The 27,233-nt window shown below is 40.4% G+C and overlaps 1 protein-coding gene across 4 annotated transcripts; it reads left to right on the top strand.

Moving 5' to 3' along the window:
* Positions 1-26,182, top strand: LOC118402072 (potassium voltage-gated channel subfamily B member 2-like). Of its 4 annotated transcripts, none has more exons than XM_035799941.2 (3): positions 1-442; positions 1,499-2,205; positions 22,034-26,182. In XM_035799941.2, the coding sequence occupies exons 2-3, from the start codon at positions 1,627-1,629 to the stop codon at positions 23,909-23,911; spliced, it is 2,457 nt and encodes an 818-aa protein (XP_035655834.1). In that variant the 5' UTR covers positions 1-442; positions 1,499-1,626; the 3' UTR covers positions 23,912-26,182. The 4 variants fall into 4 exon arrangements, with proteins under 4 accessions (XP_035655834.1, XP_035655833.1, XP_035655836.1 ...); XM_035799940.2 differs by having other exon boundaries at positions 1,496-2,205; XM_035799943.2 differs by having other exon boundaries at positions 1-460.
* The last annotated feature ends 1,051 nt before the right edge of the window (positions 26,183-27,233 follow it).

Genomic DNA, 27,233 nt, shown 5'->3' with positions numbered 1-27,233 from the left:
GAGTTCGTAGAGGGCTTGTTCTCGTTGATCTGGAGCTGTCCTTGGTGATGTACAACTCAATCCAATTAGCTTTCACCTCTGGGCTGTGTTGCAGCCAGCGGGTGGAAAGAACGCTCAACCCTTTTAGTCGATCATGTGTGTCTTGCTATGCAGATAGCCCCATGGTGCGCTCATCCGTTTATTTCTACATGTTCGATATCCGAGGATAGGTTGCCTCTTTTACCATATCCCCATGGAGTGTGTGATCTGTAGTTTTACTACTGGTAGTAGTATTTCCTCTCCTCGAGGACGATATTTCTCTGTTTATTTCAAAAATTGATCAAGATATGTGGAAGACTCCAGTTACAGACGGCTTGCGGTACTAGTCTGATGGGAGGGTAGCCTAATCACGAATAACCTGCCTCTTCAATTATTTTCGGGGGAGAGGAGTTTGGTTTGAAAGGTAAAGTGATACAAAAAGGTAGGAGACGGATTATGATTAGCCTATATTATACTGTTTGAAAAAAATCTGAAATGTTCACCTTTCACGTTTTTCTGAAAGGCTAAAATATGATATATTATTTTTAAACATATCTACAGATCTATTATTTAATGATAGGTTGTGTAAAATCAAAAGAAAACATGTTAATAATAGTAGCCTAATTGTGAAATAGATTGCTTGATTACAGTGAAATACCGGATCAGTCAGGATGTGATTATTGATAAGATGCTTGAAAAGTTAAGCTTACTAAATTAATATGGTATATTGTGTAATATAACCAATCATATATTAGTTCCATTTGATCTTCAAAGCAGTGTATTACATAAGTAACCTTGGGGTGATAAAGTACAATTATGTGACCTCTATCAGGATTTACCCTAGGCTATGATCATCAATCACAACCACAGCCTTATCAAGATCTACAGTATCACGATGAGGTTGGGTACCATTTGCCCTCCATGTGATACATCTACTGTAAGTTTGTGCAACTGAGTGCCCTAGAGCTTCCTGTATAAATAGCCTGGAGGCTATTATCAAGTCATGTACAGTAGCCTAGCTAAGTGTAATAGGCTAGCATACTTGCAGTGGGATTTGTGGTTGACTTTAGCCTACACAATCACAAGTGTCGGCCTATTGTCTTCAATGCTGTAGTGCAACTGAATCGTTTTTTATTTTATAAAGAATAACTTTTTAGGGTAGTTCTGCAATACCTTGAGCTCACATCCCATTTATTTAATTGGATTGGCTATACTGTTCTTCAATCCTGGTCTTGGACCACAGGGTGTGTAGGATTTTGTTCCAGTAGCCCGCTAAGGAGTTGAATTCAGTCTGAATTTTCTTGCTATACTAAGAGACCTGATAGAAATAGTCAAGGGCGTGATGATTAGTTGAGGCCAACTGGGCTGAAACAAGCCTGCACACCCTGTGGGTCCCCATGATCAGAATAATGCATCCAGGTGCACATGTGTCATCAACTAATGGGTAAATTAGTGTTTCTGTTGTTTTTTTCTTCAGTAGAAGCCATGGGGCAACCGGTTTGAAGTTGATCTCACATTCAAAGTTGGTGTGTCCATTCCTCACTGAGGGGTCAGTGGATTTGACCTGACCTCCTCCTGACCTATCAGAACACCTGAACTGTGACCATCATGGCGGAGAGAGCTGGCTTTGGGATCCCCAAAAGCAACTTACGTCCTGTAGGCTCACTCCCACCAGAGCCTATCGATATCATCCGTACCAAGGCCCGATCCAGAAGAGTCCGCATCAATGTTGGGGGTCTTGTCCACGAGGTCCTATGGAGGACACTGGACCGTCTCCCCAGGACCAGGCTGGGTAAACTCAGAGACTGCAATACCCACGAAACCTTAATGGAGATCTGCGATGATTACAGCTTGACTGACAACGAGTACTTCTTCGATAGGCACCCAGGAGCGTTCTCCTCCATTCTGAACTTTTACAGAACAGGGAAGCTGCACATGATGGAGGAGATGTGCGCCCTGTCCTTCGGCCAGGAGCTTGACTACTGGGGTATAGATGAGATCTACCTGGAGTCCTGCTGCCAGGCCAGGTACCACCAGAAGAAGGAGCAAATGAACGAGGAGTTGAGGAGGGAGGCTGAGTCGCTCAGAGAAAAGGATGGGGAGGAGCCGGAAGAAGGCTGCTGTCCAGACAAGAGACAGAAGCTGTGGGACCTCCTTGAGAAGCCTAGCTCTTCTCTTGCTGCTAAGGTAAGACCAAAGCATTGACCTGGGTTAAGTTTAGGCCTACTGACTGTGGGTCAGTCCAAATCCATCCCATCCCATGGTGTCATAGCTGATGCAGGAATTTCTCTAATTTATCGATTTAAACATAATTTATGATCTTGGATTTGCCTCATGGCAAACATCCTAAAGTGGCTACTGTGAAGTAGTTGAGTACTATAGAGCCTATGCTCTTAACCCCTTTTCAACTCCAGCTCAGCTGCTGGAAAAACTCTGAATGAAGTAGATCTCAATATATCAGGGATTTGATATATGGAATTTGATCAGTAAGTTTTATTCACAGATCTTGTGTTCCACATTGAGTTTTTCTTTAGATACCTCCTTCCTTCCAACTCAGGAGGAGAGTATTGGGCCCCCAGCAGCTTAATCCTCCTTTAACCTATGAAGTAATCAGATAAGAAAGAACCCAGAAGATTATGGTGCATGTGTGATTAGTGCATACTGCTCTGTGTATTGTACAGATTATATGATACACTTAAAAATATATATTAATAATATCACACATATTGATACACAGTATTTTTCATCCTTAAATACATGTAGTTAATTTCAGTATAGGGTGATCAGTTGCTTAATAAGGGGTGAATATGAACTAGGGCACTAAGTGTTAGGTTAGGTATTATGGTTTGGTATTCATGTTCAAATGAAATCAAATAACTATGTCTCCAGGACTAGGCTCTTATATGAATCTGTCTAATGTGAAATATTATTTTGCAGACAGCAACTTAATTCCTTGTCTTGCGTACACACTCCCAATGGTATACCATGTGTACTGGGCTTCCCAGAATTCAGGCCAAGGAAAGTAGTCAACCCATTAGTAACAGCTTTAATGTGCAATGCTTTTATCTTTTTTTCTAGAGTGGGGAAGTGTAATGCATTGTATTCCCACAATTGCACATTTGTCCTCTCAATGGGCAGAATCTAAAAAATCTAATGGTTCACACAGATGCTAACCTCAAATGGTTATATACAGTACTGGAGGTTTTCTGAAGGACCATGCTGGAGTTTTATGGAGAGTAGTTGGGAGGGATAAGCAGAACATTTAGTTTTGCTAAAAAACACAAGTGATACCGTCAAGCGCAGTGTGCAAGTTTTTAATTGATTCAATAACATTTAGTCACCTAATTCTGGAGGAGGTGCAGAGAGTGTCTTATAGGAGTAGGCCTGATAGGAAAGCGTTTTAGGAGGAGGTAGTGAAGGTAAGAGGACAGATAGTCAGGGGAACCCACTGTTGGCTCACACAAGTACTGGTCAGTCCCCATTATCCTGCCTCACTAAACTGGCAGGACACTCAACAGACTGCCAATTGGGCAATCCATTTGATTTCACTTTGTCCCTGTGCAATATTTGAGCCATTATGAACATCATGTAATTCAAGCTGATGGGCTCCAAACCCTGAAACATGTCCTCCTTCACATACCTGTACTATATTTACATTGAAACCTGACTATCCAGAGATGGGTATAGTAGCACCAAACCAAATGTGTTTGTTAATTAGCTTGGTGATTTGTAATGATAGAGTGAACAGTGAAGTAAGAAAGGGCATCCCTTACCCCCCTTGATGGGCACTTGGCTTGCAGAAGGAAGCATGGGGGTAGCATTAGCCAGCACATGGGGATTAGGGAGTGCTTAAAAGCACAGAGGTGATCCCAGGGTGTGCTGCCCCCTTTGACCTGAGAAAGACATGGAAAAGCAAAAGGCACAGGGAAGGACAGTGGCTGTGTGCACCGCCAGCTCCTTCTAGGTGTGATATACTGGAGGAGTGGCAATGGGTTGTACCTGGCCTGTCACAACAGTGCAGTATGTTATGTTTGGCTTCCAGTCAATCATATTTTGTGAGTCAGCACAATGATACAGTATCCACTCAAGCGCTTGCCATTACATCACCCACAACTGCTGACAGGAATGGAAAGGGGCCTTGCATTGACCATATCAAATGACCTCACGGACTACTCTAGAAGTCATCATTTTGTGAGGCTTCAATGGGTGTTCATTAGTGTCAAATGTTATTCCAGTTTATGATTATAGTACAGTATTTGATTTGGTATATTTATCAAATCTACATTTGTATTATGCAATTATTGGAAACAACTTTACCACGGGTGTCAAAAATGTATTGTGTGATTTTCAATGATACTACAACCAAACATTCGATACTTTTGTGAATATGAGTAACTTCTTGACACAGAACATGTGAAACTTCCATGTGAGTGCTTACAGCTTGCTGTGTCCTGGGCATACTGGTCATCAACTCCTTCTACACACCGTTCTTAAATATCTGTCAGTTTTAACATACTTTTATATGCTATAAAATCCATCAGGAAATCATACAGGTAGGCCTACTACATAATGGTATGTGTCCCTAGTTTTGCTGAGGCCTGGTTGTACGGCTCAGTACTGTAGGGAGTGATGGAAGTGAGACTTAATCTTCTTTGGGGGTTTTACCCTGGCTGCTTCTGCAAATAGACTGTTGCGAAGGCTGCACACCGTCTGGCTCAGTGAGCTAGGTTTGCAATATGCCGGTCGGCCCGGGCAGGGGTCACGTGTGCGGTAGAGCTGTTAATCAATTACTGGAGTTGGGTTTGCTGCTGCTATAAGATTAACAAATGAAGTACAGGAAGTCTCCTTCTCGCTTCATGATGAGTTCCTTCAGTACTTGTTGAGTAGATACAGGTTGAGGGTCCCCTGGTGAATTTGAGTTAATGACTGTGAGATTGTGCAGATGGCAGAAGCCTGTTTCCTTAGCACACTCGATTTACTCTTGAAGAATGCTTAAAAAGCTTGAGTTAGTTAAATTTGTCCATTTGGCAGGTTAGACAGAATACTTGGATAGCATAATTGTTTTTCCCAATTGTGTTGTTGAATGTGTATCATATTTTAAATTCTTTCACCCATTTACATCGATTGACCTTCAATTGGAGCTGATAATGTCATATGGGTCATAGGGCATTGTTCTCAAAGAAAAGTACAGGTTTTTCACTAGCCCATGTGGCTCAATTGCTGTGGTCTGGAACATGCACTATAGTAGTACAGGGATATCTTAGCCTGGGCTAGATTGGAATTTTGTGCATGGTAAAACTGTATTCCAACGTTTTAGCTTTTTTGAGAGATGTCTTTCAATCCACCTCAATTTACCCACTGGATAGAAAGGTCACAATTTTGACATGGGGACCTGATCAACTCAGAGCATTTAATTAAGCGCTCTTTATATATTCAGCAGCCATGGGAGTATATTCACACAGGCAAAGTTTAATCATTATTATACCAAGGATGTTATCCTATTATTGATATATGGGATGAGGGATTTTGAGTCTTGGCAAGTAAACTGCACCTCTCAGCATAATCCATTTTGCCTTCAGTTCATATAAGCATGGTAGTTCAGTTCATATAAGCATGGCAGTTCAGTTCATATAAGCATGGCAGTTCAGTTCGTATAAGCATGGCAGTTCAGTTCGTATAAGCATGGCAGTTCAGTCCGTATAAGCATGGCAGTTCAGTTCGTATAAGCATGGCAGTTCAGTTTGTATAAGCATGGCAGTTCAGTTTGTCTAAGCATGGCAGTGCGAGGCGCAGGAAAATGTCAATTGCATCTGTGTGGTAATGTGCCACCCTTTATATAACTACTTGTCTCATCCCTCCTCCCCTCTCCTCTATCTGCAACTACCTCAATATTAAAAGCTATAAACAGGAAAAAATAAGCCCATCAATTCTCATCCGGTGTCACTTTATACAGGCACATGCACAGATTGGACTCTACCTGTGCAGAGCACAGCACCTTTTCCCTTCCTGTCTCTGAAGTGTCCTTTTGTTGCTGTTGTTCTGATCCCACTAACTGCAAGTTGTCGTAAATATGTGTGTTAAATATGACATTTAATTAACCATTAAGATATGGCCATCTATTGCTTTTATGTAACTTAATGATGAAAGTCATAACTGCTCAAAAAGCCTTAAACATTATTAAACAAATGTTGCACCTGCCCCCCAAAATATCTTTCCCCGGCCCTGACTTCATATATGCCTTGTGTTGCTAAGTCATTTAATTTAAAATGGCCTTCACATTCCACTATAGTAGCCAGTTGTTAAAATTCAAAGCATGAGCTGTCCTTTTACTTTTTAGAAACTGCTGGTTAAACCTGTCAAATAATTACTCCCATTTTTATCTTAGATTTCTATCAACTTTGAGAGAATTTCATCCCATTATGGCAGAGGGTCCATCTGGACCTTTTTTAGAGCTAGACTTAATCATCAGTGACACTGATGCTGTTCAATATTACTCAGTTGCCAAACAGTGTCTTCTCTCTCAGGTTAGTCTTAAAGGTGAAATGTTTATAGTTTTGTTTTTCCTCATTTTTGGAGGTGTACAGATTGAATGAGTCTCTTGATCCTCTTCAATAAACACTTGAAAGTCAAGATCACGCGATCGATAAACGTACTTTACATGTATTCTTTTTTGCTTATTTGTCATTCTTATTTGAGAAATCATACAATTGATTGCGTGGCTTGAGGGTGGTGAGTGTGATATGATTTATTTGACTGCAGTTGGCAGGCTGTAGGCCTACATCACAATGGCACATGAAAGGAACTGGGCACTCTACTATAGTTGGAAATCATTGCTCTGAGTTGAGTAGTCTATTTATGGAGTGGGTGGCAATCGAATACCAATACGTAGTAATATGCAAATTAGTTCTGCATTAGCAGATGACATACGCATGTTGGTTTTTTGCTGTGATGTATAAGTATGCTGTGGTAGTCTCTTCTCCATTCAACGCAATACTGTGCGGTGAGCACGTGGCCATTGCAACATCCAATGTTTGTCCCTAAAACAGAATAAATATCAGTTCAGTTTACATGCTGTGTTGAAGTACAGGTTGCCACTCATCACGTCGTCTGAATCTATGTCACATGTTCATGTCACCTAAATAACCAAAGCTTTTGGTTGGCCTGTATATCGTGATGACCAATCAGGCACACGTATTTGACTAATTACTATAATCGTGGCCTTCTCCCCTTACACAAAGAGACACCATCACACCCTCACCAACAAACTGAACTCAATCCAGTGGGTTTTGGTCTACATAGATCACAGCCAGGGACCATCGCCTGAGCCAACATGGTCTAAATAAAACCTATTTTGTGGGGTAATAGCATGGTGTCTTTGACCATAGTAATGAACTGTGAAATCTATGCAAATTCCCTTCATACTGCAATGTTATATTGATACATTTTTGAGAGTCTATATGCATTTTCACTGTATATTGATAATTGAGTCATTGCATTGCTAAGAAACACTGATATATTTGGTTTCCAATCCAGTGGTACATCCCTCATCAATAGTGAATATGTACACACACATATATACACAAACACACAAGGCTTGATATTGGTTAAGTTATGGTCTTATGTAGGCTATATAACCATTTTCCAGTTGCTATTGTTGTACTATGTCCTGAAATGCCACTCCTCCGCTGTGCCCCTTACTCAGCAGAATCTCCGTGACAAATGGGGTGGGTTGGCTCCAGCTACATCTCACCTATAAAAACACTGCTAATCCAATATATCCTACATCACTTTCCCATAAATACCCCCTGACATTGATCAATATGTTCTTGAGTTTCAGTGCGCAGTTTGTTTCCCCTCCGAGACATTTGTCAGAGGAAATCTAACCTTCAGTCCTTACATCCTATGCATTGAGATGGTATAGGGGGGTGGGGGGGGGGTTAAAGCATGTTGTTTGTCTTGCTGCTTTTTGTCTCGTTGTCCATCAGATTTATAAACTGTGAGCTCTTTGCTGTATGGAAAGTATACCCCAGAGGAAGTAGGCTCTGTAGGTCAGCCATTTTGTTATTGGCTCAGAATACATACTTTATATACTGTAGGATTCATTTTTGCTGGCTGTATACTGGCATACATTTTACAGGCATACTTTCATATCAATTAATTATTTTTAGGAAATTACATTTTGCCTTTGGCAGTTATGATCACAATATTGCTACTGGACTTGAGGTGAAGTCAGTTTGAGGTGAATGTGGAACTGTAATACTGTTTGACTGATGGATTTACTGTTATTTGCACATTTTTACATGAAATGTTACAAGTGGTGTTTCTCTTTTATGTCATAACCATAACAATTGTGATAGAGTCATTATTTTGATGAAGATTCCCCTCTGACAGCTGTGTTAAGCCACAGTTCTCTGCCTTCCACACGTCTTAATTTCCTCTCCGATGTCGCTGTAAATCCAAACTCCTGTCGCAGATTATAGCTGGAACAAATCCCTGTGTTCTGCCAGATTGAACCTCTACAAACAATCTTCCCGGGACAATGTTTTGTGCATTTCCTGGGAGCCTTTGTTTTAAGTTTAGCAGCAACCCAAGAGCTAAACGTAACTGAGTGGGAGGAAGGCACTGGCCAGGGCTTAATGAGGGAAATCCAGATCTTTCAATTAATCTGCTTACCTCTCAGTAGCCAGATGTTCTCAAGGACTGCACCATGCCGGTCCAGGTCACACATGCATGCAGCCTGGTGGGGACAGAGAGAAACACAGCTGAGGCAGCTCAGCCAGCGTACTAGCCCCATTGTCCAGCGGTCCCACCTCTCACGTACTGTATTGGATATCTCCGCCACTCATAACCATAGAGCATCATGCTCAGGGTTATGTTTTGAGGGATTTCTGTGTATGAATAAAGGGCTTTATTGTCAAAGCATATTATAATGAAAATGTGGATTAGCAGGGTATAATACTCAAAGCTCTTAGACTGGGTCTCCCGAATGGATTCCCTTGTTGGATTTTAAAATTGCCAAAGGGCATTTTCTAAATACAGAACATACCTATATCTACAATACCAGTCAAAAGTTTGTACACACCTACTCATTCAAGGGTTTTTCTTCATTTTTACTATTTTCGACATCGTAGAATAATAGTGAAGACATCAAAACTATGAAATAACACATATGGAATCATTTAGTAACCAAAAAAATATTTTTGATTCTTCAAAGTAGCCACCCTTTGCCTTGATGACAACTTTGCACACTCTTGGCATTCTCTCAACCAACTTCACCTGGAATGCTTTTCCAACAGTCTTGAAGGAGTTCCCACATATGCTGAGCACTTTTTGGCTGCTAATTGGGTTGAGGTCGGTTGATTGTGGAGGCCAGGTCATCTGATGCAGCCCTCCATCACTCTCCTTCTTGGTCAAATAGCCCTTACACAGCCTGGAGGAGTGTTGGGTCATTTTCCTGTTGAAAAATAAATTATAGTCCCACTAAGCGCAAACCAGATGGGATGGTGCATCGCTGCAAAATGCTGTGGAGCCATGCTGGTTAACTGTGCCTTGAATTCTAAATAAATCAGACAGTGTCACCAGCAAAGCACCCCCACACCTCCTCCATGCTTCATGGTGGGAACCACATATACAGAGATAATCCATTCACTCTGCGTCTCACAAAGACACGGTGGTTGGAACCAAAAATCTCAAATTTGTACTCATCAGACTGCACAGGAAGAAACGGTCAAAGTTCTTGACATTTTCCGCATTGACTGACCATCATGTCTTAAAGTAAGGATGGACTATCCTTTCTCTTTGCTTATTTGAGCTGTTCTTGCCATAATATGGACTTTGTCTTTTACCAAATAGGTCTAGAGGGAACTTATTTTTTAAAATCTGTAGTTTATATGAAAATATATGTGATCTATATGGAAAATAGTCAATTGTTATTGCTGTGAAAAATATCTTTCCTGTAGACTACAGATGAATCCTGAAATACTCTACAATAACTCTTGTAGATACCCATAGCGATATCCGTCTTGAGATAGTAATGAAGGTGACATACTGTACATTGTCTATTGATTCACCTTATTATTTCCTTTTTACATATTCAATAAAAATACAACATATGTGCCTCAATGGTAATTGCTCCACTCCACTGAGAGCTCCATGGCCAAAGAGAAAGCTCTGTCATTTGCATTTATTTAATTCATGAGAGCTTTGTCAGACTGTGCTCTTTTAGTGGGTAAAGATTGTCTGTCAGGACTGTTGGGGGATAATACCACCCAGAATGTTTTGCAGGAGAAGAACAATACGGGTGTTTTATGACTATTACACAGCGTATCAAAGAAGACTCTTACACCTTAGCCATGAAGGTGCATTCTTGTGGCTGAGTATCTGATGATCCGTTGGCTTTCCCTCCCTGTGTGTACACGCATGCCCTGCCCTGGAATGATCTCAAGACGTAGGCTAGCTATTTCTCTGTATCCAGATCACTGTTCATGTAATTAAGTTGGTGCAGATCTAAAGATAAGGTCAGGAGGAAGCTAATCCTGCTCATTCCACCCCCACCAGTGATGTCTGTCTACCTGGACTATATCTATATGCACCACACGCGCACAAGGCCCGTGAGTGAATTACTCTGTATTAAGTGCTTGGGTAGTATATCACACAGCAATGTGAGGGTAGAATCTATAGAGCGTTTGCTGAACAAGGCACAGTGGTCTCAATGAATGGTGTAAATGCCATGTGGTATCATAGACAAGATAAAGACACATGGTAGTGGCCCACTAGTGTGGTTTTCACAGAAAAGTTGTGTAAGTGTATAATGTTGAATACTGACTTCAGTGTCCTGCCTGTGAAAAAGTCCAACTTTTCAGCGTAGTCTTTGCTGTTGTGTTGTTTCTTTATGTACAGAGCAACTCAAGTCACTCAAAGCTATCACTAATTTCCCTGTGAAATTTCTACGTGAAGCAGCATGAATTTAGATTAGACCAAAGTGGAAAGATGCAAAGGTCAAACCATTTGGCAACTATTACGCCACTTTAGTGGATGTTGCACTTGCACTTTGATCCACCTGGTGGTTGATAATTCAGGTCACAGTTGACCAATGAGACCTCAAGAAGCTCTGCCATCACACCCAATAGGCATAATGCTGGATGACCATTGACTTGACCTCAGCAACCATGACTGTAGCCTGATGGGTTGTTCATCCTGACATGCCCGAGACAATCCCTGCGTCACGCAATTCCTACAGCCAAGGCTTTTCAGAGGCTTTGTCTTATCCCTCCCTACACTCTTAGAATAAAAGGTGCTATATAGAACCGTGCCCTTTCCTGCAGTCAAATGACCAAATCTCCCTCTAGTGGCCTCATGGGTGGAATGTTATTAACCCTTGGATGCGTATGGTCACATATTTGTGTCTTCACAACTCTATTCCTCAATTTCACCATTTATTGTAAAAGATAAATGCAAACATCATCCAAGCATCATACGGAACACATCCACAGCCAAACTCATTCCATAAACCAATCTAAATAACAGTTGCGTTGATAAAAATACAAAACTTAAGTCAGCGACCTAACAGTTAGACTTGTTAACAATGTACCACATGTCTGGTGAGCACGAGGGAGAAATGTAATATTGTTTAGAAAAGAGACACGTATCAGCGAAGCTAACTGTAGCTAAATTCTTTATGATGGCAGCCATGTTTGACAAGAGAAAACTCCCTAATCCCAGAATGTCATTCACTATAAGATCCAAATAAACTAAGTCAAAGATGGCTTCACCCATTGCCCGAAATACAGGAACTTAGTTTGGCCACTTTTTGAACGGTCATCCAACTCAGAATTCCAACTCGGGAACTCTGGCCTCTTTCTAGAGCTCTGACATTCCGACCTGAAGATCACTGACGTCATGATTTGACCTCATATTCTTCAGAGTTCCCAGTTGTCTTGAAAGCACCATAAGTCAGTCAATTGAACCATCTCTTCACCTTGTTGTGTTATAACATCTTTGGTCTGACAGACACGTTGTATGATGTCAAAAACATGGTTCTACACATAGCTACGTTTCGGGTAGCCTCTGACAATAACATTGATGTACAGAAATACGCTGACTCGGTGAGCGAGTCTATAAGGAAGTGTATAGGAGATGTTGTATCCACTGTGACTATTAAAACCTTCCTTAACCAGAAACTGTGGATTGATGGCCGCATTCGCGCAAAACTGAAAGCACTTACCACCAATTTAATCATGCCAAGGCGACTGGAAACATGCCCAAATACAAACAGTGTAGTTATTCCCTCCGTATGGCAATCAAACAAGCAAAGTGGACAAAGTGGAGTCGCAATTCAATGGCTCAAACACGAGACATATATGGCAGGGTCTACAGACAAACATGGATTACAAAAAGAAAACCAGCCACGTTGCGGACACTGACGTCTTGCTCCTAGACAAATTAAACAACTTCTTTGCGCGCTTTGAGGACATTACAATACCATCTACACGGCCCACTGCCAAAGACTGTGGGCTCTCCTTCTCCGTGGCCGACGTGAGTAAAACATTTCAACGTGATAACCCCAGCAAGGCTGATGGCCCAGACGGCATCCCTTGCCACGTCCTCAGAGCATGCGCAGACCAGCTGGCTAGTGTGTTTACGGACATATTCAATCAATCCCTATCCCAGTCTGCTGTCCCCACATGCTTCAAGATGGCCACCATTGTTCCTGTTCCCCAGAAAGCTAAAGTAACTGACGTAAATGACTATCGCCCTGTAGCACTCACTTCTGTCATCATGAAGTGCTTTGAGAGACTAGTCAAGGATCATATCACCTCCACTCTACCTGTCACCCTAGACCCACTACCAATTTGCTTACCGCCCCAATAGGTCCACAGACGATGCACCCTGTGCAAATGGTTCCTGGACTTCCTGAGGGGCCGCCCCCAGGTGGTAGGCAACAACATCTCCACTCCGCTGATCCTCAATACTGGGGCCCTACAAGGGTGTGTTCTCAGCCCTCTCCTGTACTCCCTGTTCACACACGACTACGTGTTCATGCACGCCTCCAACTCAATCATCAAGTTTGCAAACGACACTACAGTGGTAGGCTTGATTACCAACAACGACGAGACAGCCTACAGGGAGGAGATGAGGGCTCTCGGAGTGTGGTGTCAGGAAAATAACCACTCACTCAATGTCAGCAAAATGAAAGAGATTGTAGACTTCAGGAAACAGCAAAGGGAGTTGTTGCACCCTATCCACATCGACGGGATAGCAGTGGAAAATGTGAAAAGTTTTAAGTTCCTCTATGTACATATCACCAACAAACTGAAATGGTCCATGCATACAAATAGTGTGGTGAAGAAGGTGCAACAGCGCCTCTTTTTTGTTTTGAGGGCGTTACCTGGAAGACGGTCAATGTTATTTCATCAGCCAACACATTATGTAGCACCAACACTTTATATAAGTGAATATATAAGTGAATAAGGTGCAACAGCACCTCTTCAATCTCAGGAGGCTAAAAAACGTTGGCTTGTCACCGAAAACCCTCACTAACTTTTACAGGTGCACAATTGAGAGCATCCTGACGGTCTGTATCACAGCTTGGTACGGCAACTGCACCGCCCACAACCGCAGGGCTCTCCAGAGGGTGGTGCGGTCTGTACAACGCATCATCGGGGGCAAACTACCTGGCCTCCGGGACACCTACAACACCTGATGTCACAGGAAGGCAAAAAAGAAAAACAGCTTCAATCTCAAGGCCATCAGATTGTTTAACAGCCATCACTAACACAGAGGCTGCTGCCTACATACAGACTCAAATCATTGGCCACTTTAAAAAATTGATCACTAGTCACTTTAAATAATGCCACTGTAATAATGTTTACAAAGCTCGCATTACTCATCTTATATGTATATACTGTATACTTCACTATCTATTCTTTACCATCTATTGCATCTTAGCCACTCTGTCACTGCTCATCCATATATTTACTTATATATTCTCATTCCATACCTTTACTATATTGTGTGTATTAGGTTAGGTTGTGGAATTGTTAGATATTACATGTTAGATACTGCTGCACTGTTAGATCTAGAAGCATAAGCATTTCGCGAGACTCGCAATAACATCTGCTATCCATGTGTATGTGACCAATAAAATTTGATTTGATTTGAGCTGGCAAATAGCTTAGCAGTAGCTCATCATAATCAGTACAACTTTCCTAAAAATATTTTACCCACACCATTACAATCTATGCAAGAATTAGAATACATGATCTGTCACCATTACTTGAAAACATGAGTAAAACAGTAAATACATTATGCTCCATTCATACATGTGGTATGCTGCAGTAGAAACAACAAACAATTTACAGAAAATAAGGCACTTACTTTGATAGGAACGCACACGCATGTCCAAAGTTATTATTTGTAAGGAAAACAAGAATGAAGGCAATGCGGGCACCAGCCAGAAAATGTGCCAGGGGGGAAAAGTTTGTGTAAGTCCTGTTCTGACTACAGATGCGCAAATGTCTGCATACTTGATCTCGGGAAACACGAGAGAAGTACTTGGGCACTCTTTGAAGAGAGAAGTTTGTCCGGCTCAGTAAAGCCTCAAACATAAATTGTCCGCAACAGTGACATGGGTGACTCCTCATTAATTCTTATGTGAATTAATGAGGAGTCTGAACACACCTCAATTCAAACTGTTTTTGCAAAATAAAACCTGTTAGAAAATAATTTGAAATTGACTAATTGAAACAGCCTATAGATAATTAGCAAGCAGCGTGCCTTGGTTAGAGGGCAGCGCGGGTTAACTGTCCTGTTGCTTCACGATCACATTTTGAAACAGTGAGTGGATTCTGACATCACCTGCATTAAAAAAAAACTCATGCTAGGGCGACCATTACATGTTGACAACATCGGGCACGCGCATATCCGCGTGGGCTTCTTGATTTTGTCCATCCACACCAGATGCGATCAGGACACGCAGGTTGAAATATCAAAAACGAACTCTCAGCCAACTGATTAATTTGGGGACAGGTCGGAAGACATTTGAAACATTCATGGACATTTAGCTCTACTCCGACAATTAATCCACAATTAAATCTAATAATCTGTCCTAGTTCAATCTTCTTCTGTGAATTTCATATGACGTTGGCAACCAACTTTAAGATGCATTACTGCAACCAACTGGAATGGAGTGTGGACCTCCATCTTTCAATCACCCACGTGGGTATGTGCTCCTAAAAACCAATGAGGAGATGGGAGAGGCAGGACTTCCAGCGCGTCAAACATCTAGAATAGAACCAAGTTCTATTTTAGCGCATGGCTATGCAGATGCTCATGAGCAGTTTGGTTGAAATGATTGAATAACATGTATGTGTACATACACGCAACACTGCCGGTGTGGTCAGCATGTTAGAGATATTTGGAATTCACACGTGAAAAGGTTAATATAGTATTTGTCATAAATTCGTAATTAATACACGTTTTTTTATAAACGCTGAAAATTCAATGTTTCTATGTCAAACAGTTTTGTTATTTTTCAGTCTTCTGTGATATTTATATGTATATAAAGTGTAATATTGGGATGCAAACTCAAAATTGAATACATTTAAACTCTATATCTGACATGTTACAGGTGCCTTCTTTTTCTTAAACCCAAAACCATGTGTATACTTTAGTTTCAAAGTAGATTTGTTTAAGACTACCAAGAAACACTCTGTGTGACCCTGATTTAGCCGACTGCAGTCAAATTGAAAGGTTATTTGCCTGTCCCCATAGGAAAACCCCTTGAAGAAGCCTTTTTGGTTACAGGTTTTGATTGCAGGGTTCCATTTAGAACCGTCTCTACAGAGGGTTCTACATGGAACCCAGAAGGGTTCTACCTGGAACCAAAAAGGGTTCTCCTATGGGGACAGCCAAAGAACCCTTATGGAACCCTTTTTTCTAAGAGTGTACCACTGCATCATATAATGACAGACTCTCTCGACGTCTCTCTCTGTAAAGCTCTATAGCAAGTCACCTTTCTTTAACGTGTTCTCAGTTGAACATTTGTATATATTTTTTAAAGTTTTGAAATGTTCTTACATCTGATATCTTTCCAATGATTTGGGTTATTTGGGATTTACTTATGTAGTAACATAGTTGTTACATTGTTCTGGCATATTAACTTTTTCCACCTTATTAATATTAAAACCAAGTACAAATATCATTGATAGTAATTGTAGGTAGCTACTGATTGTGTTGAATTATACATTATTTTCATTAAGTAAATAACAGGTAAACACCTGGAAGAACAGCAGGCCAACCCATTTCTACTTACCACATAATTTCGTAGTAAGAATCTGTCAAATACCATCTAAAACAGCACTGTAAAATAAAAATAAACATTACCAATACTTGTATGGATCATGGTACTTTATAAGTGGAACCAACATATATATTATGTTTTACCACCAGTTGTGGCTCATTTAGTTTTTGCCTCGTCTTGGCAGGAGGCTTTCTCAGAAGTAGCTGGCAGCAGATGCAGGCGGTTGTCAGCAACTCACGTGGCATCGACAGACTGTCACAGCTATGGCCACTCTACACTGTAAATCACCTTATGTGCTCTTCTGGACATTTTTTATTTTTATAATATATTTTTTTATCACTTTATATGTAGATGCAGGTATAATAAGTCAATATAACACCCCCTGTCCTCCAGAGGGCCATAAGTATAGGAGCTTCTGCATGTGCTTGCGTTGTCTTGTCTCTGTGAGGAGGACATTTCAGGATAATTATAATAGGATTTGGTGGCTATCTATAGTAAGGATAGAGAGAGGTTAGAAATGGTTACTCATTCTTTCCTCAACAGGAAGAATCAACCAATAATCTGATACTTCTTCTTCAGTCAACGTTGTAATTCTAAACACCCCCATGGAAACTTTCATTGAAAAATGCCAGCCAGACAGTATATTGTGTACAGAAAGGTGATTGTGTATAATAATTGATTAATGAAACTCCTTGTGATCCATACAGTATGGTTGTATGGCTATGGGCTATGAGTAGAGACTCAAAGTTAGCATGTATTAGCCTATACATATAATATTTATGTTTCAAATGAGAAAGAATACATAACAGTTAATAAAGTCTATAATTGCATTTGCTTCATGGGATGAGGGAAACCCCTCCAGAAAGGGATTTTTCTGTGTAACCATCTCTCACAAGGCCAAGAGTCCCATCGTTAGCTCTCCAAGCCAGTCAATAGCTCTCCCCACAAAATCTTTCTGTGCTAAATACTACAGTATTTCCTGGCCTGTTTGGGATATACCAATATACACTGACCATACAAAACATTAAGAACATTAATCTCTTTCCATGACATCGACTGACCAGGTGAATCCAGGTGAAAGCTATGATCCCTTATTGATGGCACTTGTTAAATCCACTTCAATCAGTGTAGATGAAGGGGAGGAGACCGGTTAGAAATACATTTTTAAGCCTCGAGACAATTGAGACATGGATTGTGTTTGTGTGCTATTCAGAGGGTGAATGGGCAAGACAAAAGAGTGCCTTTGAACAGGGTATGGTAGTAGGTGTCAGGCAAAGGTGCACCGGTTTGTGTCAAGAACTGCAATGCTGCTGGGTTTTTCACGCTCAACAGTTTCCCGTGTGCATCAACAATGGTCCACCACCCAAAGGACATTCAGCCAACTTGACACAACTGTGGGAAGCATTCGAGTCAACATGGGCCAGTATCCCTATAGAAATTATTTTGACACCTTGAGGGAAAAGGGGGTGTTCTGCTATGTTACTGCTAACTCCTAACTGCATTATCTACAATGAGGGATCTGTCTTTTTTACGTCATTAGTTCTCCCATTCAAACACCTGTGCATCTTTTAGATGAGTTGAAATTAAATTGGCAACTGTCTGTGTGACTGAATCTCCAACAGACAATACTGTATTTAGGGTTGCAAAGCTCCTGTAATTTACCAAAGTTACTGGAATCTTCAGTATTTTTGGTAATTAACAGAAAATCTATGGCAATCTATCGTAATTTTGGTAGTTTATACTTGAATAACTTGTAAAAAGATGTATTCATATATAGTATATAAAATATGTCTGTGTCTATGAGTTTCTAGTAGATAGACCATATGGTTTAAGAGAAAATAGCATCTAATCAATAATGGTATTATTTTCTATTAACTCTGCAACTATTGACTTTTCTTCTCAACTGCCACCAGTTTGACACCAAAACATTGAGAACAAATACATATTGACATTGTGAAATATATACAGTGCCATTGTAAAAGTAGTCACACTCTTGAATGTTTCCACATTTTGTTGAGTTACAGCCTGAATTTAAAATGGATTCAATTAAGATTTTGTGTCACTGATCTACACACAATAGTCCATAATGTCAAAGTAGAATTTTGTTTGTAGAACAAGGAATTCATAAAACATTAAAAGCTGAAATGTCTTGAGTCAATAAGTATTCAACCCCTTTGTGATGTCATGACTAAATACATTCAGGAGTAAAAATGTGCTTAATAAATCCTATAAGTTGCATGGACTCATTCCATGTTATATAATAGTGGTTAAAATAATTTTTGAATGACTACCCCATATCTTTACCCCACACATACAATTAAGGTCCCTCAATCGAGTAGTGAATTTCAAGCAGAGATTGAACCACAAAGACCAGGAAGGTTTTTCAATGCCTTGCAAAGAAGGGCAGCGATTGGTAGATGTGTAAAAAAAAAAAAAAAAAAGCAGAATATCCCTTTGAACATGGTGAAGTTATTAATTTGGCTTTGGATGGTGTATCAAAACACCCAGTCACTCCACAATGCTAACCTAAATGAAAAGAAGGAAGCCTCTACAGAATACAAATACTCCAAAACATGCATACTGTTTGCATGAAGGCACTTAAGTATTACTGCACAAAATGTGTCCTGAATACAAAGTGTTATGTTTGGGCCAAATCCAACACAAAATATCAGTACCACTCTTCATATTTCAAGCATGCTGGTGGCTGCATCATGTTATGGTTATGCTTGTTATCGGCAAGGACTATGGAGTTTTTGGGGGGGATAAAAATAAACTGAATACAGCTATAAGCACAGGCAAAATCCTAGAGGAGAACCTGCTTCAGTCGGCTTTAAAACAGACACTGGAAGACGAATTCACCTTTCAGCAGGACAATAACCTAAAACACAGGGCCAAATCTACACTGGAGATGCTTACCAAGAAAACATTGAATGCTCCTGAATGGCCTAGTTACATTTTTTTCCTTAAATCGGCCTGAAAATCTATGGCAAGACTTGAAAATGGATGAATAGTAATGGTCAATAACCAATGAGCTTGAAAAAAGTTTTACCACAAGAATAATGGGCAAATATTGTGCAATCCAGGTGTGCAAACTCTTAGAGACTTACCCAAAAAGACTCACAGCTGAAATCGCCGCCAAAGGTGTTTTTACAAAGTATTGACTCAGGGATGTGAATACATATGTAAATGAGGTATTTCTGTGTTTCATTTCCAGTAAATAAAAAATTAAACAAATCATTAAAAGGTATTGTGTGTAGATGGGTGAGAAAAAAAAATATTTCAGCAATTTTGAATTCAGGCTGTACATGTGTAATAAGTCAAGGGTTATAAATACTTTCTGAAGGCACTGTAAGTGTGTTAAAAGGATATTTCATGCTGAAACCCTGGTATTCACTAATTTGATGGCTTATATTTAGCATAATGTTTTAGAGCTTTGACATTCCGTTTTTCATTTAATATCATCTTATTTAATTATTTCATATATTTTACATTTGATAAATCCCCAGAGGGCTAGTGATAATTACAGACACCTGTGATAATCTGAAATACCCAAAAGGGCCACTAGATGTCTTGTCATAGATTACATAAAATCCTTGAAAGATACCAACATTCTGGTAGTTTACTGGTACACTTTGAAAGTTTCAAGTAATATCCGCTCCCTTTGCAGCCCTAACTATACTTTTATGCCATAGTTTTTTTTTTGTCTCTGTCTGCTAATCACAATTAACTTTTTTTCTACAGAGGCGTTGGAGATACAGATCTATTTCGGTGTCAGAGTCCTTTGTAACCTGGGGTTAATTCTCCTCTAAAGCCATGATTAAGAGAGTGTTTCAGGGAGGTAAAGCCCATGTGATGACAGTGTCACAGGCCTTGGGAACCCAAGCCAAGGAGGAGGGAAGGAGGGAGGGAGGCTGGACCGACCAGGTATAGCTAAGAGGGATATAATAAGCGTCTATTTCCACAGGGCACTAAACCTGTGCCCTTGTCTTGATGACAAAGTGAACATACACACGCCTCACAGGTTTGACCTTTGTCAACCTTTGTTATGTGCTTATGTTAGTGCTTATTTAATCTGAGAAAGATAGCCATTGACAAAGACTTCTTAGAACCGTGACACAATAAAGTGCAGACAAAAATCTATATACTGTTAATTAGCGTTAACTGATGTGGTGATTTGTTTGTTTCCTCCATCAGTCAGATATCCCTGATTTAAGTGTTTCTTGGGGTAAGGAAAGAGTGGCCTATGGGCTGCAGAAAGTTGACAGGATATCTGCTTTAAGCATTGATTATCAATCCATAAGCGAGCCTCTGCTACCGGCCACATTTAGCTGGATGGGAGGAAATGTTGCCTTCTGCTCTGTCATCTGTGCCTTACACAACCATTTCTGGTATTGCTCACATCATCATACCCATTGGGTTATACAGTATATACAAGTTTAAGTGGCAGCTCCATCTAACCAAAGGATGTTGTGTAATAAATAACAAAAATTAGGTCGCTATACTGTCACTAAGTAACGTACCAGTAATATCATAGTACAACTAAAAATGACTTTATAGTTAGATGGATGCACTAACAAATCTCTCCCTTAAGGTCAAGGCACCTTATGAGGCTGCTCTGCCTCTGCCAGACCAATAGGAGTACCCCACTGTAGGGTTAAGGGTTTGCATGGGGAGAACAATCCTAGACCCTGTGAAGACAGTGATAGCTGAGGTGTGGTAGTTGATTTACTTATAGAAAATCACTAGACCTTAAGCAAAGTCAGCAGTCAACTTACTGGTTGATTTTTAAATGCTTATACCTGCTCTTATTGATCCTCCTGGCAAAGCTAAATGTAAACAAATATCGAAGTCACTCACATCTGCTCACTTGAAGGCATAATGAAGGTTCTCCAGGTACCTCAGTAAGGAAGGCTTAGTTCTGAGAAACAAGTTAACTAGAATCAGTAACCAGTAGGTTCTTTTAGGCTTGCAAGACGATGTCAGGTGGAAATGATGCATTTGTATATATGTTGACACCAAATCAAGTCTTCAGAGATTTAGAGACAGGAAATCTCTAATCAGTTTGATTCATAGTCCTTGACATTTCGCAATGATTTGTTTTCAATGAATGGAGGATATTTTCTTTCATCAAGAGAACACATTGAAACATGAAAGAACCACTTGCAAAATGCTGAAATTATTTGTTTACTTAATCAAAACTGTTAACCTCCAACAAATATGATATCACTTTGTGGATTGTCTATGTATGTAGAAGACATAAGGTTATTGCTATTGTAGCTTTACCTCCCAAAGTTGGTCATCCTTTATATCAAGCAATGTTAACGTGACATGCTGATATGAACCTTGTTTATTTCAAATTCTTATTCCAGATGTTAACATTCAACTCTTCTATGTTCAGTGGACCTTTTGTGTACCCCCTTGTTTAGTGGATGAAACACAAGAGATGATGAAATCAATCCAACCACATACTATGGCATTTTCTAGTCGCATGACACATACATGTGCACCATACACACACACACACACCACACCACACCACACCACACCACACCACACCACACCACACCACACCACACCACACCACACCACACCACACACACACACACACACACACACACACACACACACACACACACACACACACACACACACGTAAAAGGAGTTGTTTCAACTCTCTCATCATGACTAATATTACATTGTTTCTTTGTCTTTCAGTTCCTGGCCTTTGTCTCCGTATTCTTCATCGTTCTATCAACAATCTCATTATCACTCAATACCTTGCCGGAGCTACAAGTCGTTGATGAGTTTGGACAGTTCAATGACAATCCCAGCCTAGCACATGTTGAAGCTGTGTGCATCGCCTGGTTCACGATGGAGTACCTCCTCCGCTTCCTCTCTTCTCCTGACAAGTGGCAGTTCAGCAAAGGCCCACTGAACGTCATTGATTTACTCGCTATCCTGCCCTACTATGTAACTCTCTTCCTGACCGAATCCAACAAGAGTGTTCTGCAGTTCCAGAATGTCAGACGAGTGGTCCAGATATTTCGTATCATGAGAATCTTGAGAATTCTAAAACTGGCCAGACATTCCACTGGACTGCAGTCCCTTGGGTTCACCCTTCGGCGCAGTTACAATGAATTGGGTCTGTTAATATTGTTTCTGGCTATGGGTATCATGATCTTCTCCAGCCTGGTATTCTTTGCCGAAAAAGATGAAGATGCCACAAAATTCACTAGTATTCCAGCTTCATTCTGGTGGGCTACCATTACCATGACAACTGTAGGTTATGGGGACATATATCCACAAACTCTTCTTGGTAAAATAGTCGGCGGGCTCTGCTGTATTGCAGGTGTATTGGTCATTGCATTGCCCATCCCCATCATTGTGAACAACTTCTCAGAGTTTTACAGAGAGCAGAAGAGACAGGAGAAAGCCATCAAGAGGAGAGAGGCCTTGGAGCGGGCCAAGAGGAATGGCAGTATTGTTTCTATGAATCTGAAGGATGCGTTCGCTCGCAGTATGGAGCTGACGGATGTTATGGTGGAGAAAGGTGACGAGAAAAGGCCGATAGATAACCATCTCTCGCCTAGTAGGTGGAGCAGTAGGCACGGCAACTCTGAGGTTAGTCCAAAATCCCAGGCGAGGTATAAAGAGGTTGCTCAACTGGGATCTCCAGATAGGGTCAATCCACCAAGAACCAGCCCACAGCACCTGAACGCCCAGATATTGGAGGAGATGTACAACAAGATGACGACCACTGCCAACATTGGCTCTGGAGCTCCACATGAACAAGGACAGAAGCTTGAGGAAGTAATGGAAATGAAGGTAGTGTCTTCTGGACTAAAGCCCCCCCCAATCAAGGAACGAGCCATGGGTGACCTCAGGAGCCCATCCAGTGTGGACAGCTTTGCCAGCTGCACTACGGAGTTCAGTGTGGCAGAGAGCAGTTCCCTCCTCCCCAACGTAGCAGGACGGAGAGCTCCTCATCCCCTCGACCTCAGCCAGATCTCCGCTGTGGAACCAAAAACCACAGGCAAAGTTCAGCCGGCCACCATCATCAAGGAGGGTCTTTATGAGTTTGTCTCAAGCAATCCAGAGGGGGCCTCACAGGGGGAGGATAATCAAAGCTTTGACATGAGCGTCGAAAGCATCCGCAGTTCTCTCAGAGGCAACAACCCACAGAAGACAAAATCTCTCAAAGTCAATTTCAATGAATCTCAGGGAGAGGTGCCATTAACACCTCCCAGCATTAAGTCCCCTCAGTCTCTCAGTGCAACTCTGTCTCCACCAGGATACCAGCCCTCCCCACCCCCAGGCCAGGGCCCGGTGACCAGCCCATGGTCTCCAGGACAGTCAGGCCAAAGAGAGGATGGCTTAGAGGAAGAAGGTCCGCCTTCCATTTTAAGCCATAGCGGGAATCACATGGACAGGGCCGCCGTCTTCAGCCCTTTGTCACCTAAATCCCTCAACTGCACTACTCAGGAAGTGGTCGTAGTCGCCGGCAACGGGGAAAGAGAGACAGGCAACAGCCAAAAGGAAAACCACATAGTTCTGGATGGAAGTCTATCTCCACCTTGTGAAACAAGCATGTGACTAGTATAGGTGGAAGGTCAAGGAAAGAGGAAACAGACTCTCTGTTTGTGTATGAAGAAAAAGAAAAAGAAAGAAAAAGAAGCACACTAATGTAGTGAATAATAAGTTGTCTGCATGACTTGACAAGTATTATTTCTGATAACATCACTGTTTCTGAAGACCTATGAGAACTGCTTTTTGCTGCAGACGTGGAACTTATAACAGTGGATTTTACTATAAGGCTCCAATGTGAGCAAAGAAACAACCTAGTATGAATGAGGACATTCATGAACAAATTGTACATTATGGTCCAGGACTTTTTAACGTAGCAAGTTATTCATTGCAAGTTTATTTGTTTTAGCTTGCTAGTGTGTTGGGACAAGGACATCATCTGAAGAGAGAAATGAGGAAAGGCTTTAGGATTTTTATATAAGGGCTCATCATTTGTGAAACAGTATCAATGTCATATCATATTCTGTTACTTGATATGACTTGCATTCATTTGCTAAGTTTAATTTACTTTTCATGTTATTGTGTCTGTTTAGATTTTGCATTGTTCTCAATCAAGTCAACCAAGAGATATATGGAACAAGCAACAGTCTCTTAGTTCAGGGAAGCAAAAAGAAAGTGCAGCATATTATATAGCAAATCGATATGGAAATAGACCAATAAGACAGTTTTAATAATAGCCTATACATGACTATCTATGATTGCTTTCTAATACTTTATATTCTACTATTTTATATTCTGTTCGTGAATGAGCTTACGTTCCTAATTTCTGTGTTTAGCTCTGTTGTTGTGCAACCCTTCATCCATGCAATGGGAAATGGACAAGCCATATAAGTATTGCATGGCAACCTCAAGGATTTACACTATGGCAAAAGTGATTAGATAATGACAACCATTATACTTAAGGGGAAAAAAGTATCATACAGCAGCACTTCATTCACTTAGATACAGATCATATCAACTGAATGGTTATTCAAGTTCTTCACCAAAATGGACATGCATTATTGCTGAATACCAGTTCCATTCTGATCAAAGGAAATCTGTTGTTACATTCCTCACTGTATTCATGTTGTTATAATGCTGCCTTCGAGAAGTGCAGAACATGTGTTGGGTATGTATGTATGCTAGTTGGAACAAATACTGTGTATGTGATGTTCGATGTGTCAAGTTGAATTTATATTGTATGGGGCTGATTGCTAGGTCCAATACAGTACAGTACTCAGGTAGAAAGTATAACACTGCCCTCTACAGACGGAGGATTTTAAGGCACTAATCCAAGAATTCATGCATATCTCAAGTTGGAATTCCTCTTAATATTGAACAAAGTAACATCTTTATTGATTCATTGTGCATTTTAAGTTTTGCATGGCTGATCTACTCAGTAAATGTTGCAGCTTTTTAAAAAATGATGCCGACAAGTCTGAACTGAATCACGAGGATTACTGCGGACACTAGTAATACTACAGTGTATTAACTATATAAACTACTGTGCTTATATTCTATTTAAAGTAGATTACGCTATATGTTTTGTTGGTTCACCCGTATGATTGATTCTATTTTTCTAAGATAAAATAGATCAGGATTGTAATATTTCCTGGTACATTTTTGAATTGTGTGCCTTTTCATAAATAGACATTTATGAGAAGGCGAAAACCTACATAATTTGGCTGGTACATAGAGATCTATAAATAATGTATTTCTAGTAGGGATACATATGAGGTGATGATGAGCAAATAGCTATTGTACCAAGTTCTCGGGTTTTGTATAACTTGAAAGCTTTATTATATCATGGCTTACTTCCTCCTTTCAAAGTACCATTTGCTGTCAGTAATGTACAGTACAGTACAATACAGTACAGTGCAGTAGGCTTATGTTAGATCATAATTGAGATGTCAGGGAAAACAGGAAAAGTTACTGCACTGACACACCCTGGTATGACACCACCTCTTATCCACCAAGTCATCTGTAAAACGATTTCTATTTTTGTTGTAATTATCTTAACATTCTTTTGTACAGTTAGCTTGATCATACTCACATCCTCAAATCAATACTTACAACCACAATATACTGTAGGTAACTCTAGGGTCAATTCCGCAGATATTTTTCTTCTGCCTGCTTTTTTTGATGTTCCCTCCATCCCAATATACTTTGGTTGTTTTAACGGTATGTGACCATAGTCATCTTAATTGTTAGTCAACATAACTTGATAGTGAATGAATAGTAACTTATTGTTTTACAATAGGTTTATTACCATATGCAAGACAAATAAAATTTGTTCATGTGGCCCTTTGTAATGTGTCTGCTTGCAGAGTGGTCCTCAAGATTCTCTCTTTACATGTCATGGACATTTTCAATAATAAGGTGAATAGACTAGACATATACAGTATGAGGGGGGGATGTGTTACATGCCCTATCGAATGATACTGTGTAGTAGGCTCTATCTAGGAACTGTATAACCAAGTTCATCATGGCGAGCGCGCAATTCAGTGATAATCAATCAATCACTGGCTGTTATCAAAATCACAAATTCATAAAACAGCAATGAACCAAGGATATGGTTAAGGGGAGATCCTTTGGTGATGATTGAACAGTGAACAGAAAATATAGTTTACCAAGGTACCAATTACTTCACATTGGGAGAAGTTAAGCTAAACTGAACTACCCTTAAGAAAAATATAGTTTACTTGACTAAAGTTACTTTGAAAAAGTAGTTCACTACATCCAAACTACTTTGTAAAAAAATATCATATGTAAATATGAAATGTCCTAGACTACAAATTGCAAGAACAGATCACTTTGGGGTCATATGTTAACAGAATGTCTAATTTAGCTTATTAAAGGAGCTACATTTAGAAATTATGCACTGTATTTGCAGAACATGTTCATATCATATCTGCAGTAATAATGGAATGATAATGGTTCACAATATTTTTCACAATTTTTAAAATTTTGGGCCAATACAAAACCGCAGTCTAAAATGCAGACTTTGTATTTGACAACAACAGCCAGACCGGTGAATAGTGTAAGGTATTACATTTACATTTAAGTCATTTAGCAGACGCTCTTATCCAGAGCGACTTACAAATTGGTGCATTCACCTTGTACTATCTAAATTACTGTGAAAAAAACATCATTTTTACAGCTGTTTGAAGTTGGTGGATGAAACTGAAAGTAAAATAGTCACCATGATTTCCGGGATCCTTGGGACGTAACCACCATTGGTCCATGCTATCTGGAAACCTTGGGAAGTCGAACAGCACTAACCTCTCCACCCGTGTTTCCGGAAATGAGGTCCAGCGGCTCCGTACCGAGGGTGTAATGCAATAGCTGAGCC

The sequence above is a fragment of the Oncorhynchus keta genome, chromosome 23 (genome assembly GCF_023373465.1).
Source record: "Oncorhynchus keta strain PuntledgeMale-10-30-2019 chromosome 23, Oket_V2, whole genome shotgun sequence".
NCBI lineage: Eukaryota > Metazoa > Chordata > Actinopteri > Salmoniformes > Salmonidae > Oncorhynchus > Oncorhynchus keta.
This window is presented reverse-complemented; position numbering and strand designations above follow the sequence as displayed.

What these genes read in the sequence shown, in the direction of transcription:
- LOC118402072 (XM_035799941.2), top strand. Translation starts at nt 1,627, where the DNA reads ATGGCGGAGAGAGCTGGCTTTGGGATCCCCAAAAGCAACTTACGTCCT. An exon ending in GCTCTTCTCTTGCTGCTAAG is followed by an intron (nt 2,206 to 22,033) that starts GTAAGACCAAAG and finishes TTTGTCTTTCAG; the next exon opens with TTCCTGGCCTTTGTCTCCGT.